The sequence below is a fragment of the Harpegnathos saltator genome, unplaced genomic scaffold (assembly GCF_003227715.2).
Source record: "Harpegnathos saltator strain DR-91 unplaced genomic scaffold, Hsal_v8.6 scaffold514, whole genome shotgun sequence".
In the NCBI taxonomy this organism is placed as follows: Eukaryota; Metazoa; Arthropoda; class Insecta; order Hymenoptera; family Formicidae; genus Harpegnathos; species Harpegnathos saltator.
Genome location: NW_020230332.1, coordinates 104,303 through 120,753, shown reverse-complemented (window position 1 = coordinate 120,753; position 16,451 = coordinate 104,303). Strand labels below are relative to the sequence as shown.

General features: G+C 41.8%; 2 protein-coding genes across 5 annotated transcripts in view; both read left to right on the top strand.

The window, feature by feature from the left end:
- Positions 1-6,590, top strand: part of LOC105181029 (neurotrimin) — an 87,510-nt gene extending 80,920 nt beyond the window's left edge. For 2 of the 3 annotated variants that reach the window (XM_011137484.3, XM_025302784.1), the window contains exons 2-10: positions 589-795; positions 1,371-1,780; positions 2,308-2,464; positions 2,611-2,901; positions 3,468-3,574; positions 4,168-4,357; positions 4,500-4,526; positions 4,617-4,738; positions 4,886-6,589. In XM_011137484.3, coding sequence (XP_011135786.1) covers positions 589-795; positions 1,371-1,780; positions 2,308-2,464; positions 2,611-2,901; positions 3,468-3,574; positions 4,168-4,357; positions 4,500-4,526; positions 4,617-4,711 — 1,484 coding nt within the window. In that variant the 3' untranslated portion in view covers positions 4,712-4,738; positions 4,886-6,589. Of the gene's footprint in view, positions 1-404; positions 472-588; positions 796-1,370; positions 1,781-2,307; positions 2,465-2,610; positions 2,902-3,467; positions 3,575-4,167; positions 4,358-4,499; positions 4,527-4,616; positions 4,739-4,885 lie in introns of those variants that run through there. The other variant, XM_025302786.1, reaches the window with a different exon arrangement.
- Positions 6,591-11,437: 4,847 nt separating this feature from the next.
- On the top strand, positions 11,438-15,140 carry Edc3 (enhancer of mRNA-decapping protein 3). 2 transcript variants are annotated; one of them, XM_011137488.3, is made up of 6 exons: positions 11,438-11,649; positions 12,093-12,256; positions 12,425-12,666; positions 12,749-12,906; positions 12,999-13,259; positions 13,520-14,113. In XM_011137488.3, the coding sequence occupies exons 2-6, from the start codon at positions 12,099-12,101 to the stop codon at positions 14,111-14,113; spliced, it is 1,413 nt and encodes a 470-aa protein (XP_011135790.1). In that variant the 5' UTR covers positions 11,438-11,649; positions 12,093-12,098. The 2 variants fall into 2 exon arrangements, with proteins under 2 accessions (XP_011135790.1, XP_011135789.1); XM_011137487.3 differs by having other exon boundaries at positions 11,439-11,820; positions 13,520-15,140.
- Positions 15,141-16,451: the final 1,311 nt, after the last annotated feature.

Sequence of the window (16,451 nt, the reverse complement as noted above, 5' to 3'; positions counted from 1 at the left end):
GGTGTGGACCCGCGGCGATGGCGCGCCATTGTCTGCGCCATCGCGGTCGTAATTTTACGGAGCACCGACGATCTCTGTCGCTTTCGTCGTTCCTCTCCGGCGCGTTTATTCCGCCGCGCGTGGCGACGATAATTATCGGTATTGCGACGGTAACGGTAATTTCGCGGACGGACTCTCGGGAATGAATCGTATACGCTGCGCGACCGCGCGACGTCGAATTCGTCGCTCGGATCAACGAAGCGACGCGCGGTGCTCATCCGCGCATGCCGGAGATTGCATTAATTAATTTTATATTTATATTCATATTCGAGTCACGTTAAGTCACTTGTTTACATTGAACTAATTCGCATCGGTCGATGTAATTTGTTTGCGTACGATTAATTGTCGCGTCTAATTATATCGAATAAACGGCGCATCCCATGGCGGTCGCGTGTGCGTTCAACGTCGAAGCCGCGCAGGCAGATCGTGAAGGTTTGATTATTATTTTATTTTATCGTCGATGTCATTTTGCAGTTAAGCTCCGTTCCCACTTTCCCGTTGGAGATTATCTCAGCTCGTCACGTACGCGTACGTTGCTGACTGTTTCAGGTCTGTGTCAGCCGACCAAGAGCACGGAGGACGAGAATTACGAGGACGATCTGCCCTTGGACGAAGAGGAGGATGACGACGAGGACATCGAGGAAGGCGATATTCTCGGCGCCGTCGGCCCACCGCCGCAAATCTTATCGACGCCCGCGAGTGTTCGCGTAGTGGAAGGGAATACCGCTATGTTACCCTGCGACGTGATCCACGCAGGTTTGTAGAACAACGGCGATCCTTTGCTATTCGCCGAGGTCGCGATATATATAATTTACCGAAGGGAAAAGAAAGCCAGCCGCCCGTGTGTGCCGCTCGGCAGGATCGCGCCGCAAGTGTGTGACAGCCACGTAAGCAGCACGAGACGTAAAATGACAATTAAGTAAAATGTGTGTAATCAGTCTTAATTGCGATAACGTCTTCCTGCGACAACTCTGCGCCAAGTCTTATCGCGTGAAACGACATTCTTCAACGACGTTGAGCGTCACGCTAACCGTCTCTCACGCGGACCGCTCTCGACCATTTCAACAAAAGTTTGAATAATTACGCGTGATAAACACGCGCGCGCGCATGCTTCCCGAATATTCTTGCTGGACAAGTAGACTTTATTGGCCCCTATTGGCCGCGCGTTTAATTTCATTAGCGGCGCAATTAGTCACGCTTTATGTGTAAATTAATGAGGCGCGGTAAAATCATAGTCCCCGCGGCGGAGACCCCAGCGTGCGTTAATCAAGACGACCCCCCCGAAGACACACGCTGCACACACACACACCGCCCTGTTCGATCTGTTGCAGAGAGCTACGCGACCGCGTGGATGAAGGACAAGGAGTATCTGTACGTCGAGGCGGATCCGCATACGCAGGACTCGAGGATCGTCCGCTTGCCGAACAACACTCTGATGATCTACAACGCGTCGGTCAACGACTCATCCAACAATTACCAGTGCATCATCATCCACAAGCAGAACATCGTGCTCACCCACCGTCTGCGGGTCGACCCCAAGTCCGCCGCTACGACCCCGCCGCAGCCTGCGCCTCCGCGGTATACCACGACGCCGAAGCCGGTCATCCCGTCGCAGCACTCGCACCGGAGTCTCATACGCGTGACACCCATGAAGAAAATCGAGGCGAACCCGGGACAGAGCATCACGTTCGGCTGCGAGACGAACATTCAGCCCCCGCCTGAGATCAAGTGGTTCGTCGAGGTAAAACGCCAAGTCCCGAGCCACAATGGGTGTAGAAGTAAGCCCGCGATATCTCGCCCGGAGCCCGAAATTGCGACTGAATGCTCGGCCAGAAGCGTTCCCCGCTGCTGCCTGAGGTCGTGATCCTTGAACTTTAAGCGAACTCGCTAGACTCCAACTGTTGAGGCAACGTGGGAGAGAGATGGTCTTTATCAGAAATTGTAGGACCCGGAGCAAACTGCTAAACTCCATTACACCTATTGTAAACCGGGCTTAATGTAGCTGTTGAGAGTACAAGATATCGCCGGATATGTTATTCACCTTATTTTTATTTATCATCTTATTTTATTATGTTGGAAATTATAGCAATTTTGTGTAATGTTGCTTGGTCATTATCATGGAGGCATTAATGTCGAGTGTATAGTGATCTCAAGTGTCGACGGTACCGTCGTCGCGATGAAAGACAGGGTTGGGGAAAAGAAAACGAGAGAGAGAGAGAGAGAGAGAGAGAGAGAACCTGATCGATTCTATTCCGTCTCTTTTCGCAGAGCAAAAAGCTGGACAACTACGACCCCGACGTGGTGTTGAACGGCAATTTCATCACGATAAAGAAAGTGAAGAAGTCGCACAGCGGTCGGTATCAGTGTCTCGCCGAGGACGGCTCCAAAGAGCCGGCGATGGAAGCGATCACCGTCGTTGTGCACTGTGAGTTAATCGCCGTTGGCTCGATCGCCATTCGAGCGGACGAGCCGTGGCTGTTTCTTAAGTCAGTCGTCCAGCCGGCTTTGATTACTGTCCATTTTCCACAAGTGTGTTCACACCGCCGATTAATGCGTTCGTCTTTGCGACAGACCGACCTGAGGTGGAGGCGAAGAAGAGCATGGTGCACAGCGGCACCGGTGTCGAGTCGGAGATGATGTGCATCGTGAGCGCTTATCCGAAGGCCATAATAAAGTGGTACAAAGACGACAAGGAGATCACGCAGAAGAAGGGATCGGCAGTGTTGTATCACGGGGAAATGAAGGGGAACAGGACCAAGTACATCCTGAGGATCCTGCACACCACGGAGCAGGACTTTGGCGAGTACAAGTGCGTCGCGCAAAACACTATCGGTCGAGACTCCGAAACTATCAGACTCACAGGTAATCGTCGCTACGTCAGGCGCGAAATATGGCGGCAGTCGCGCGTTGTTTCGCGTAAGATTGATGCGTGGAATATCGGGTGAGCGCAGGAGTTTGGATGAATTTCGCGATAGAAAAATAGACCAAGTAATTTTATCAAAAAGTATATTCGTTCTACCGAGTGTGTCTCGCTGTTGTCTTCAATTATTTTTGATATACCATATATATATATATATATATTTGTCACTATATTAGAGGTTTGTTTTCTATTGCTGAACTGGCTGCACTAACTTGCACTTATTCTTTCCTTGTATCCCTTTCACTAACTCCTAGATGTATATCTATTTCTTTTTATGTTCTCTGAGTGTACACTAGTTCAGCGATAAAAAACAGACCTATGGTATACTATATATATTTGTACTATATATGTGTGTTGGATCAGTAACTGCATCAGTGGCGACATCTTTGAGAGAAGTCTACCGAAACTTGCACTCACCCAATATATGTAGTGTAAAAAATATATGAAACTAATTGTATGTAATAATATGTATAATTAACGATAAATAAATAAATACTCCTTTTGTCAGGTGTACCTTCGCAAGCGAAACTATCGGGCGCTGAGATGACCACTGATGATACGGGAATAATTCTCAGATGGCGTCTAGAGAGTTACTCACCGATCAGCGAGTACAAGGTAAGTATCCTTGTTCAATTATTTAACCATTTACGTAGAATCCTCGCAATGTGTGAGACGTGTACATATCATAGACTTACATACATAGACCGTGCCTTCTTATGAGAGAAATTTGGAGACTAGATATAAAAGATATAAAAGACAATTCTCTTTTTCTTCCATTATCCATAGGCATATGCCATCTTTGTCTGGCCTTCTCCGAGAAGAATGAAGCTAGACAAAGCATGAGTGCCTGTAGCACAGGTCATCTTTTTTACACATAGTTTTCGCTTTGCTTTTTATAAAGTGCTCAGTCTATGTGCGCTCAATCTGGTGGATGCCTCACCATTGATAGATTGATACTTATTAAAAAACGTCACGTTAATAGGTTCCCGATTTTTGGATTAATTGACAGTCACAAGGAACGCGTAGTAAGAAATTATGAAGCTGGCCGAAATCTTTTAGTAATTATCAATTTATTGATATTCTAATCAATGGCGTCTCTACTGGACTGACAAATACACAAATCTATATATATATAACTTATATATACATATATAACATATATATAAACGCATATATAAACAAAGACAATTCTTTTCTGCAATTTGCAGCTACAGTATCGTCGCAAAGGCGAGGAGAACTGGAGCACCGCCGCACCTGAAGTGAAGAACGGTAGAGGAAATCAATTTACCGTGGAGTATCCGATTGAAGCACTTGAGCCTGTATCCTACGAGGCGATCCTCACATCTAGAAACTCCTTCGGATGGTCCCCACCGTCCGAACCGCACATGTTCACCGGTGGTACGTTAGCTAAATGTTGTCTATTTCTTCTCTTTTCATTTATTTTTTTTTTCATTAGAAACCAATATGAAGAGTATTGTCTCAACTAGAATTAACAAGTACGATTGATTAGTAAGGAAAAAGTAATTCTTTCTCTTTTCAGATTACCCGCCCGAAATGGCACGGAAAGGTATACGCACGCGCTAATTTTATCATCAAACGTGCCTTATTTAAGGAGGTTCCTTTGATCGTCAGTTTTAAATTTTCTGTGTGTTTACAGAGGAAAGCAGCTCGGCAGCTATCCAAATTCGACCGCTCGGAGCTCTCTTAGTGTCGATCCTAGTCGTTTTATCTTGTGCCTTCACAAGTCTGTAACTTACTTAAACTCTGTAAACTACGTAGGTGGGTGAACTGTAATATCGCTCTCAAATTGTTATTTTCACCAATTAATTTATAATTAATTTATTAATTCTATATATATATATATATATATATTTGTTAAATAAAGAGAGAGACAATATATTATTAACCGATTCGTTTATGTTGCAGGTAATTTGCTGCAGCCAAAGCATACACCAGCAAACGTCATGGTGGGTTTAATAAAGTAAGAACACTTAGGGGAGAGACGCACGCACGCACGCACGCACATTAATCGGGTGCGAACTTCATCCGGATACGTCCTGCAGTTTTCCGCGCAAGCGCTATTTGTAACTTACGTTTTAAATTTTTCTCGAGCGGGCATTATCATGCAAAGTGTACAAGTGAATTATACTGTATTGTTACATATGACTTTGTATAGCCGGAATTCTTTAGATTAGTATTTTTTTACGTTGCGTGTGGCGCACGCGCGCGCTCACACACACACACACACGCACAGAGCTCGCCTAGGTGTTCCGTGAAAACGCGTTGTAAAGGAAAGGAAACGAGCATTTCAATGGTACTCCGTGGAACAACGGATAATTATTAAGGGGTATTGTACTTTAAAATAGACGTATATATTTATATCTATCTCTCTATCCATCTATCTCTCTTTCTCTCTCTATATATATATATATATATATATTATCTATCTATCTGCACAGGCGCACACACAGTTTCTTACGCATGCAATACGTAGGCGGCGTCGTGTGTGCGCGTGTAACGTGTACACGTAACATAGTATTCACTGTACATGCGTAAGAACTCAGAGATACACAATCATTATTATAATTTATTTTTGTATGCTTAAGATTATATTAGAGACACGTGTTCAGAAACGTCACGCTTTCGGTGCCATTTACACACGGCCATGTACCCTCCCTCACGAGGAATTATGTACATTCGTTTGCGCAACGATTTGCACGCGTTTTTTTCTTCTTTTTTTATTCTCAATGAAATTTTCAGTGAAATTGTTCACGTTCCTTTGCACGATAATCGGTTATGACGAAAGCAGCAAGACAGCACACAGTATGAATTACAATTCGTTTTATTATACTCCTGGTTGGTAGACAAAACTATGATCAGAATACCTACATTTGTTCAAAATCCTCGGCTCTAGTTGTGTCGATCTCTCAGATTCATATAGTAGTAATTACTTTAGTTTCCGCCTTCGGCAACCGATTATCGTGTAAGCTTGTGATTAGTAGCTCGTGACCATTTGATGTGCTCGTAACTTGACCCGAAAAAAAGAGAAAAAACGAGTGCAAACGAATGTACAGACAACGGCATCTTTATGCAAAAAAAAAATGGAAAAAAAAAGAAGAAAAAGAATGTCCGCAGTGCACGCGTGTGAAAGGGCATGTACCTATATAATAGCGGAAAAGTAACGTTATATAGAGAGTATACTATTACAATGAATAATGTGCGATGCGTATATGCGAAGTAGTACAGAGTTGGAAGCAAGCATACAGATGATCGCTGTGCAAGAAGATTTGTCTATAACGTCCCCGTTGCCTCGTATGTTTGCTCCCAACACGAAAGCAAAGGTCCTTTTTTTAATTTTTTTTTTTTAATTTACGCCTGAAGTGCGAATAATGCGCGCGTATGTGTGTGTGTAGACCGAGTGGCTGGCGAATATGCGAGAGAGTGTCGTTCTATTAAAGTTTCCCAGAAACAGTTTTCGCTAGCTTTTATCGCGCTATGAGAAATATGTTGTTATATTGATTGATATAATTAATGTTACGTACATGCACATATATGCACACGCGCGCAACCCACACACACATATATATATATATATATATATATATGTATGCCATACATACGTACATATGTACGTATACACATGCACGCATATCACACACACACGCGCGCACACGCACACACACACACACACACACACACACACACATACACACACACACACACGCACGCACACACACACGCACACACACATACATATATACATGACTTTCATAATTTGCTTTAGAAAATCGCTCGTCCTAAGAATGACGTACTCGACGTAGATATAAACTGCCAGACAAAATACGAGTACTATTTTTCTCTTATGTATATCTACGCAGCAATATGTTCATGGGTATAATTTTTATTGTTTATAAAAATCATATGTTCATTATTATATCATGTGTTTTGAAATAATTATCATTTTGAACAATCAAACTTGTACATTAGTGAATGCGTTATCATAAAATCGGATTGTTAGTCGTTTATTGCATTACAATAATACATCGTTAATCAAGATTTTAATAAGCGAAATCTGCTGCTGCTGCTTAGTAATAGCAACGTTGAAATGTAATTTTATATTGTACTTATCAGGCGACGTGATAACGTCGCGATGCCATTTTATCATTACGTCGAGTATATCATGACACTTTAGAATTTAGATTTATAAATTTTTCATTCACAACTCTATGATTTTGCAAAATACAAAATTTGTTAATGAGTGAAAATAAAAAAAAATATATGATTCTGGAAAAGATGCAAAAGACTAAATATTGAAAAAAGAAAAAGTATATATACATATATATTAATGTTATCACATTAACTGGTTAATTAATTACAGCTTCCTGAGATATTTATCATTTTCAACAAAAGATGAAAATAATTATATTTGAAGCTGTAGGATTGTATCTAATACATTTTATACCTATGCATCTTTTTCACAATCCATTGCTTATGTACCAAACGTATAGATGTTTCAATTTAATTGCACAAGTAAATTTATATACATATTATATATATAAAAATTTATTTTAGTACATGTCGATAATATATGTAAGGAAAAATATTAGTCAGGATGCTTACGAGACATTATGTTGATATGCAACACTCCTGATGTGCATATAAATATAGCTTCTACCGTTGCCTTAATCACTGTAATATGTACAATCAAGAATAATGAAAGGTACATTAATACATAAGATTATACATCCTGATGGGTAATAAACACAGTACATCGATACCTCATGTATTGCATATTGCGGCAAATTAGCATATAATACACTTCAAGAAAATTCATATATAAAATTGCCGGGCTGGTAGCAGAGCTAGTGAGGCCGCAGGGCAGCGGCGCCGTCGCGCGGCTCGGTTCACCTCGCCGTCGCACATCATTTTTGTATCATCATACCATACATGATCCATGGGACCATCATTTTGTACCATCCTACCATACATGGTCCACGGGGACCATACCGTGCATGGTCCATGGGACCATCATTTTTGTACCATCCTACCCTACATGGTGCATGGGACCATCATTTTGTACCATCCTACCATACATGGTGCATGGGACCATCATCATGGTAGCAGAGCTAGTGAGGCCGTAAAGCGAGCCGAACCGGTCAACGACGTTGTAGCGTCGGCCAACGATGGAGATTCTAGAACGTTCTAGAAGTTTCCAAAATATTCTTGAAGTTCGTGTCGTAATCATAGGCCACGTGATCGTCGTTTCTAGAACGTTCTAGAAGATTGTATAATTTTCTGGGATATTCCAGAATGTTCTAGAAGATTGTGACATGGTCACCGGCCACGTCGTCGTCGTTTCACGTAGTTGTTTTTAGTTGTATGTGTTTTTAGTTAAATATCATATATTTCTCTTGCATGATTTAATTCTGGTTGATTCATTTCTTGTAAATGATCCCCTTTTATACAGATAGATTATACGTAAGAACAGGCATTGCTAATGTAACATAAGATGGTACTCCTTAATAGTAATACCGCATCTTGTACCCTGTGTTGAGCAACATATTCTTCGCGACAATCTTCTTATTTCACGAGTATGAAACATACTGATCTTGAGACGGTCTTGATTGAATAAGACCGACTTAACCAAGATCATCTTAAGTGCTGACTTGAGACTCGACTATGAATACGACCCTATGAATACGGGTATAAGGTCTCGAAGTCGTTCTGAAGTTATTCCGAGAACATTCGAATGTCCGCAAGAATCTCCGAGACATCTGTTGGAGATCTTTTACTATATATAGATTAACTTGCAGAAAAGTTGGATAACTTTTTTGTCGACAAGTATAATAATGCATAAGATTTATATTACCTGTACATATTTTGAGACATTTTCTCTGGAATATCTCGAATTTTGTAATTTTATCTCCAGATTCGTAATCAGCGACCCTAAAAACCCCTTACTGACTAGTTCAATGGAAGACAAGTTTGACGGAAATCACACGTAATATGTACAAAGGGTGTTGAAATAGTGCTTTCATCTTCAGGGATCAAGGGGTGATTTCCACCCTTAAAATGCGTTGTCAGCCGATATAAAAGAACATATGTTTAATATTTTTCAATATTCTACGTGCATGCCAAATTTCATTGGAATCGATGAGTGACAGTTGGGTAGTGTTACTTGTAGGAGACATACACACACACATCGACCTGTTTTCTGTATTAATAATCTTTGATATCTTTCAATACCTTATTTCCATTATTTCATATCTGTTACCATGCTAATTAAGTTTCATATTTCGGCCACGATATTCCTAAGAGGGCGCTAGTGCACAGCGAAATTTCTCTGGTAGTACGCTAAATCCCGTAAGGCCAACAGTCTTTATAGTATCTCGTCGATGCTACAACTCATATTCCAGCGAGCGTGCACTAAAGCCCGTGTCACACTACGGATTGAAGATCAAGGATTGCGGATTGAAGATTGAAATTTGACCAATCGGATTAAAGCAAATCAAAACCGGTAGTTCGTTGATTTGTCGAAATTTAATCTTCAATCCGCAACTCTTGATCTTCAATCCGTAGTGTGACACGGGCTTAAAGCCAGCGGCACACGGTGCTTGTTTTCGGTGATGGATTGCTTGCTGGATGAAAATACTGCGTTCTGATTGGTGCATTTCCATCCATCTTCGGAAATGTACCAATCAGAACGCAGTATTTTCATCCAGCAAGCAATCCAGCACGAAAACAAGCATCGTGTGCCGCTGGCTTAAAATTCCTGCAACTTGCTCGTTATGTAAATGCGCCAATATATGGGCGCGTCGAGCGTCCAACCAATCAGTTTTTCATTTCTTATTCTGGGGATAAAAACAAAAAACTTTGATTGGTTGGACGCTTTGACGCTCGACGTTCGACGCTCCTCCCATGTACTGACACCTTAACTTGCTGCGGAAGAAACTATGGACCTGGGTTCCTATTAAGGTCATTCTACAATGAAGTTGTAGTAGTATGCAATAGGCAAATTGACCAATCACAGTCGATTATTCTTCGATGGTAAAGAGAACAATCGATCGTGATTGGTCAATTTGCCTATTGCATTCTACTACACCTCATTGTAGAATAACCTTTATGGAACTCGTCGGAATCGATTCCGACCGGAATAATTCCCCTTAGAAAAGACAATAGAAATCTGGGAAATAACGGAATAAATTACCCTGCTACACGGCAACGTTAATCCCGATTAGTAATTACCGTAATTAGTGCAGTCTCGAATCCGATTAGAGTATATTTTTAGATCTAAAAGAATATACCAATCGGATCAAAGAATTCACTAACTACGGTTGTTATTAATCCAGATTAACATTGCCGTGTAAACGTAGTTTGTGAGAAAAATCCTACATAGACTGCGTTCCGATTTTTACTGTCAGTACTGAAAATCTACAATATACGTGACATAAAGTATATATTTTCAATACTGGCAGTGAATATCGGAACGCAGCCATGGACTGCGTTCCGATTTTTACTATCAGTACTGAAAATCTATAGTATACGTGACACAAACTATATATTTTCGATATTGGCAGTGAATATCGGAACTCGGTCATATAGTCTGCTCTTTTTAGCTGCACTACTGAACTAGTGCAATAAGTTAAAGTGAGAAAATATATAGTTGTCTCATTCTAACTTATTGCACTAGTTCCGCAGTGCAGCTAAAAAGAACAGACCAATAGACGCAGATGACGGACGACATCGACAACGACAAATCGTCAATTTTTCAAAGCACACTGACGATTATGTCGATATATTAACAATCGTATCCAATAATCTTTTTATTTTTACTCTCTACGAACAATTAAAATCGAAAAGCTAATCTTAGCTTCAACTCTCGAATAACTTTACAAAAAAAAATGTATACTATGTACGAGAGACGTAAATTACAAAAAGTTCGCGCTTTCAAACTCCCAAGGAATGATCTTGGTATTTGACGCATCTCAGTTTACGTTTATGCAAGAGTGTAAGAAATATTTTGACTTTGCACAGGAAAGTGTACATGAACATTACCCAGAGACAGCACACGATCTCCTGAGGATGAAGAAACGTCCCCAGGACGTCCTTATTAAAACGTCCTCTGGAACATCTGTGCTGTTAGGGTACAAATCTCAAGCTATAAAATATTTATGAAAATATCTCAATATTATTAAGTAAATTATACTCACGGATTATAAATTAAAGCTTCGCGGATGCTGATTATTTCTTTCATATATCGATTATATGCATTTGCTCGAGATTCACACGGTGGTTAAAGTCAGACTCTTAGAAAAAAGCGGGAAAAAAGAGAAATGAAAGATAAACGTTATATACATATATACACAATATATATGTATATATGTATGTATGTGTACATATATATATATATATATTTCTTATATTAGCAGAGAAAATTTGACGAAACGCGAAATAAAGTTGTTTACTTTGCAAAGAAATGCATGCGTTCAACGTGTAAACGGTACTTGAGCGCGGATAACTGCGTCACACATACCGTATGTAAAATACAATACGGGGTGGCGATCCGTTTATCCGTATGCGAGCGTGTACAAAGTATCGGCGTCAGTACGCGATAATTAGTAATTTCCGTTAGTCGCTATTTGTTTCTCCTCTAGGCGATTACCTTGACCTCTATCTCCAACTCGAAGCGGGTATGTATGTGTTTGTCGCGACGATTTCGAAAGGTTATTCCACGTTCCTTAACCTAATGCACGCATCAGTCGTTCGCGGTATCGTTGAGATGTGATTCGAAAGCGACATTGTGTCTGTCCTCGAAGGGATTTATTATTTCCTTGACGTTGCACTCGCAATCTCCGATGGAGGTAATCTGTACACAACTACGATACTTTTGTGCCTGTCAATTATTCGTTGAATCTCATTGTCACCGTGACATTGTCGCGGGACGTTTGCATGAACATAAAAATCGACAAGAGATAAACCCCCGCTAAATTGATTTGCATATATGAGACATGATGATATGTTTGTTGCACGGGCACATTGTTGCGGAAGATGCACAATTGTTATCAATTTTCTCTACATTGGTTGAAAACTTTTAAGTCTGACTTTGTGTGTGTGTGTGTGTCTACAATTGCAGGGAAAAATGTCTGAGCAATTCCTAGGCTGTACAGTTTCTGTAAAGTGTATCGATGATCTTGGAACTTATCAAGGTAAAATTATTGATCTAAATAAGAATAGCCTTACATTGGCAAAGGCATTTTGCAATGGTATGCCGCACACTTCCTCCGTTGTTAAGTTGAGGTAAGATTCCAATTTTTGTTTACTTGTACTGTTGTAAAATAGCAAACTATAATGCAATAATAATAACAAAAATAATGATAGATGTCTTATAAATGCGATCTGAACTTTGAAAATTGATATAATTAACTTGCCATGAACATATGTGATTGAATGTAATTCTCTTTACAGTGTAAAAGATATATACAACGTTGAGATTATATCAACGGAGGAAGTAGGGACGAACGATGTCCAAGCTCAGAGTAAGGTGATTGTAAAGAGGCCCATCGCCAAAAGAGCAGGGAGGTCGATTTCGGAAAGTGTTTCATCCATGATGCAAGCTGGCGGTTCTCAGCCGCAAACGAATTTCAGAAAACCTGTGGAGCCCAATCAACAACAAGTAGAGCAAACCACAAACGGGAAAATTATATCGGGTGTGTATTGCGATACATATTGTATCATATATGATTTGCGCGCGCGCGTGCGTTAAATTAATTAATAAAAATGTCATTGTAGTGGAAAGTAACATACCAAACAACAAAGCTATTCCAAAGAGATTGACTCACAGACAAAGGGCATTGGAGAGAGATGAGCACACCTTTGGTACTCCGATCGATCAATCCCTGAATCAAGACTTTGATTTTGAAAAGAACTTGGCTTTGTTCAACAAAGAAGTGCGTCCACACGTCGCGCTAATGCAGCGCGTCGATCGTGTATATTTATTTTATGCGACTTTTCTCTCTCTCTCTCTCTCTCTCTCTTACAGGCTGTATGGCAAGAAATCAATTCCCTTAAGCCGGACATCGTTCGACAGTCGGAAAACAACAGGGGCACCACTGCGATCTACCGACCCGACGAGAACATTCTCGTGTCCGAACCGACGATGCTGCATCAGATCGTAGTGCCTTGCTCCGGCGAGAAGGAATACGTGACCGATAACGGTTTGGTCATTCCTAGCATCACCCTCAATCTCCATCGCCAGTTGATAGGTGCTGCGGACAGATTGGGGATAAGTTGGGAACGTAGGGTTCGTATACACTCGCACGCTACCTTCGAGATCAGCTCTCTCTCTCTCTCTCTCTCTCCCACTTCGTCTGGCAACTGGTTTTATCTGAGAGCAACGCGAGACAAGGTGTGATCTCAAGACGCGACACGTTCACCGTGGCCGAGAAACTCCTCGGGAGACACGACTTTGCTCCACGTTCCACAGCCAAGTAAAAGGTTGCCACACGAAGCTCTCCGCGCTTATTCTAGCACTGATCAAACTGCTTCCTTCCTCCCCGAAAGGTGGAACTTCTCGGGCGCGCTGGTGCTGAACTCATCCTGCAGCTACTGGGTGGGAGTCATCGGTTGAATCCAAACAACGCGCACCAGTGGCCGACGGTAGTCGCGCTGTGCGGTCCCCACCGTTCCGGCGCAGCCGGCATTAACTGCGCCCGCCAGTTGTCCAGCCACGGCGTCAAGACGATCGTGTTCGTGGAGAATTCGGAGGACGTGTTCCTGTTGCAGGAGCTCTCGCTGTACAGGCTAACGGAGAACAAAGTCGAGACGAAGGTGAAGAACCTGCCTGCTCTCGTCGATCTCATCCTCGTGGCCCTCTGCGACGAGGACTCGTCGCGGATGATCACCCCGATCGCGAGATGGGCCAACAGCAACAGAGCGCCCGTTCTCGCGATCGAGCCTCCGGCGACGGGTACACCCGGTATCATCAGTAAATTCAGCTTACTGGGAGCCCTGCCGTTGTCGCACAGCGCCGACAACGGCAGATTGTATCTGTGCAACTTGGCGTTGCCGAACAAGGTGTACTCCGACGTCGGGATCACGTACAAATCGCCGTTCGGCCCGAAGTTCGTAATTCCGTTACATTCCAACGACTCTTAGCAGATTCTCAGCAGCCACGTCGTGTCTTTTTAGATAGACGCTTTTCTCTCATTTCACCCGAACCGCGCGCTTCTCGTGTGGACGGGGCGATGTTCGCTACCATCCACCACGGCTTCGGGCTTGTCGGGGGCTAGTTGAAATGGCGCGAAGATAGATACGGTGTTTCATACGGAATTTCTACGGCGGACTTTCACGGTGGCTTCAACGTGCACCCCTTTCTCGTCTCTCCCTCCCCCACACACATACATTCTCTCCTATGTCGTCGTGTAATGTCCGCGACCGGACGTTGTAACGCAACGCGTACCGCGTCTCCTGTTGCGCCTGTCGATAAGTTAGAGGGTTGTACTGCATTTTATAATAGTTATCGCATTATTACGGGACACACGCGCGCGTGTTACACAGGTGAAGAAAACTGGAAAAGGCAAAAAAAGAGAGAGATAGTCGTTTCGCCCGCCCGAGGATGCGAGAGAGCTTGTGCGGTCAGCAGTTTTATTGGTGTCAAGCGTATGTGACAGAAAAAAAATATATATACTTATATATATATATATATATATATATTGTGTGCGTAGATAAAGCGGGAAAACACGCAGAAAATGTACTCGTAAATTACTTCCTTACGGTCATAGTTCCATTATTATTGCGGCACGATTTCGTGACAGTGTACACACGTTTGATACGTTTGAGAGGAGAACAAATAGTGACACACGCCACTCTGCACGTCTCGCGTGTCCGCGGTTTGTTTATATCGAACGCACGATGTGGATCAAGGATTAAAAACGCGACGAGTCCTCGCGAGTCACTGACGAGACACTGAATCCCCGCAGTGTACCCTCGCGTTCGTTAGGTCTAAGCAATGAGCATGTAACAAACACTATAAGCGCGTAGAGCCGTTATTGAGTTATCCGATGTTGCGTGGTACGGGGAGAACTTTACAGCTGGAGAAGAAGAGAAGCATTAGGAATGAAAGAAGAAAAAAGGAAAAAAAAAAGAAAGAGAAATCGGAAAACGTTAGATGATGACTTGTGCAAGAGAAAATCTATAAATATTTTTTTAATCATTTGTAACGTACTACTCTTGTGTGTGATTGTTGGAAAATCGTGAAACGGATAATCGATTAACGACAGTTTTATACTTAACATCTACACTTCGGTATTCCTCGGTGATCCCGTGTATTGTGTTGTACGCGCGCACCGAACGTTGTTTCGATTTTTATCAGGGAGTGTTTGCAATACCGTCTCTCAGATACGGTAACATTAATTTTAGAACTTAATCGTGAACGTTATGATTCGCTCAGAAATAACGTCGCCATGTACGCGACCAATAGCATTGACGATCAACGTTTACCGTATCTGGAGAGAGGGTATTGTAAAATCTCCCTACTACCAGTGTCTCGGTAACGCGCGATTATATTCTAACGCACACAATATCGTCGACCCAATTGTCCCCCGAGCGCGTTACGCGAAGTAGCTATATATTGAAATTTGTGTTCCTTTTGTACTGATTTTTAAAAAAAAATAGTTTGATATTAAAGTATGGAATGTGCTTCTGTGACGGTCGTCAATTTACGTAATCTAAGTAATTATACATACATATAATTCTACAGGTACGAGATGATAAGAATAATTTTGCATAGTAGTTTCTCGCGCACCCGACGATTGAGTGTGATCCGACGATTGAATAATTCGTGTTCACGAAACGCATTGCAGCATTTTAAACGATTTATTCGGAAGTATACATATGTTATATAAGACATATTTTAGTATAATTATTATAGTAATTTATTAATATATTATATTTCTCACAATAGAGTCGTTGAAAAAAAACCGATGTCAGCTGACTAATTGTATAATCATTGCTATAAATGATTAGTGTCTGTATGTTTGAGAGAAGTCGATCCAATTCGGTAATTCAAAGGCCATGTTAAATTTTATAATCTATATCGATTCAGTGTGCAAGAGAGAAAGAAAATAAAAATACACATACGTACTTTCCACGAAACCAACGTCTTTTTCAATTCTATATAGCGAACTTGAGGATGGAGAAGGGTACTCGTGCGAAATTTACACGCGAGGTAAAATCTCACAGAAAATACGACGGGCTTTAACTTACGCGTTACGATTCTACCAATTGCTGCTAATTGTCGAATCTAGGCACAATGGACTCAGGTCTGGATGTCGCGGTCAATCTTCGCGAAGATTCGTTCCTATTTTCCTCATTCTTACTTCTAATTGTTACATTAATTATTATACTTAATAGCTTGATAGCGTAATCGTTGAACTACTTTGTATCAGCGACACGTCAAATAAATTGTAAAGCACAAAATAGTCGACCAATATTT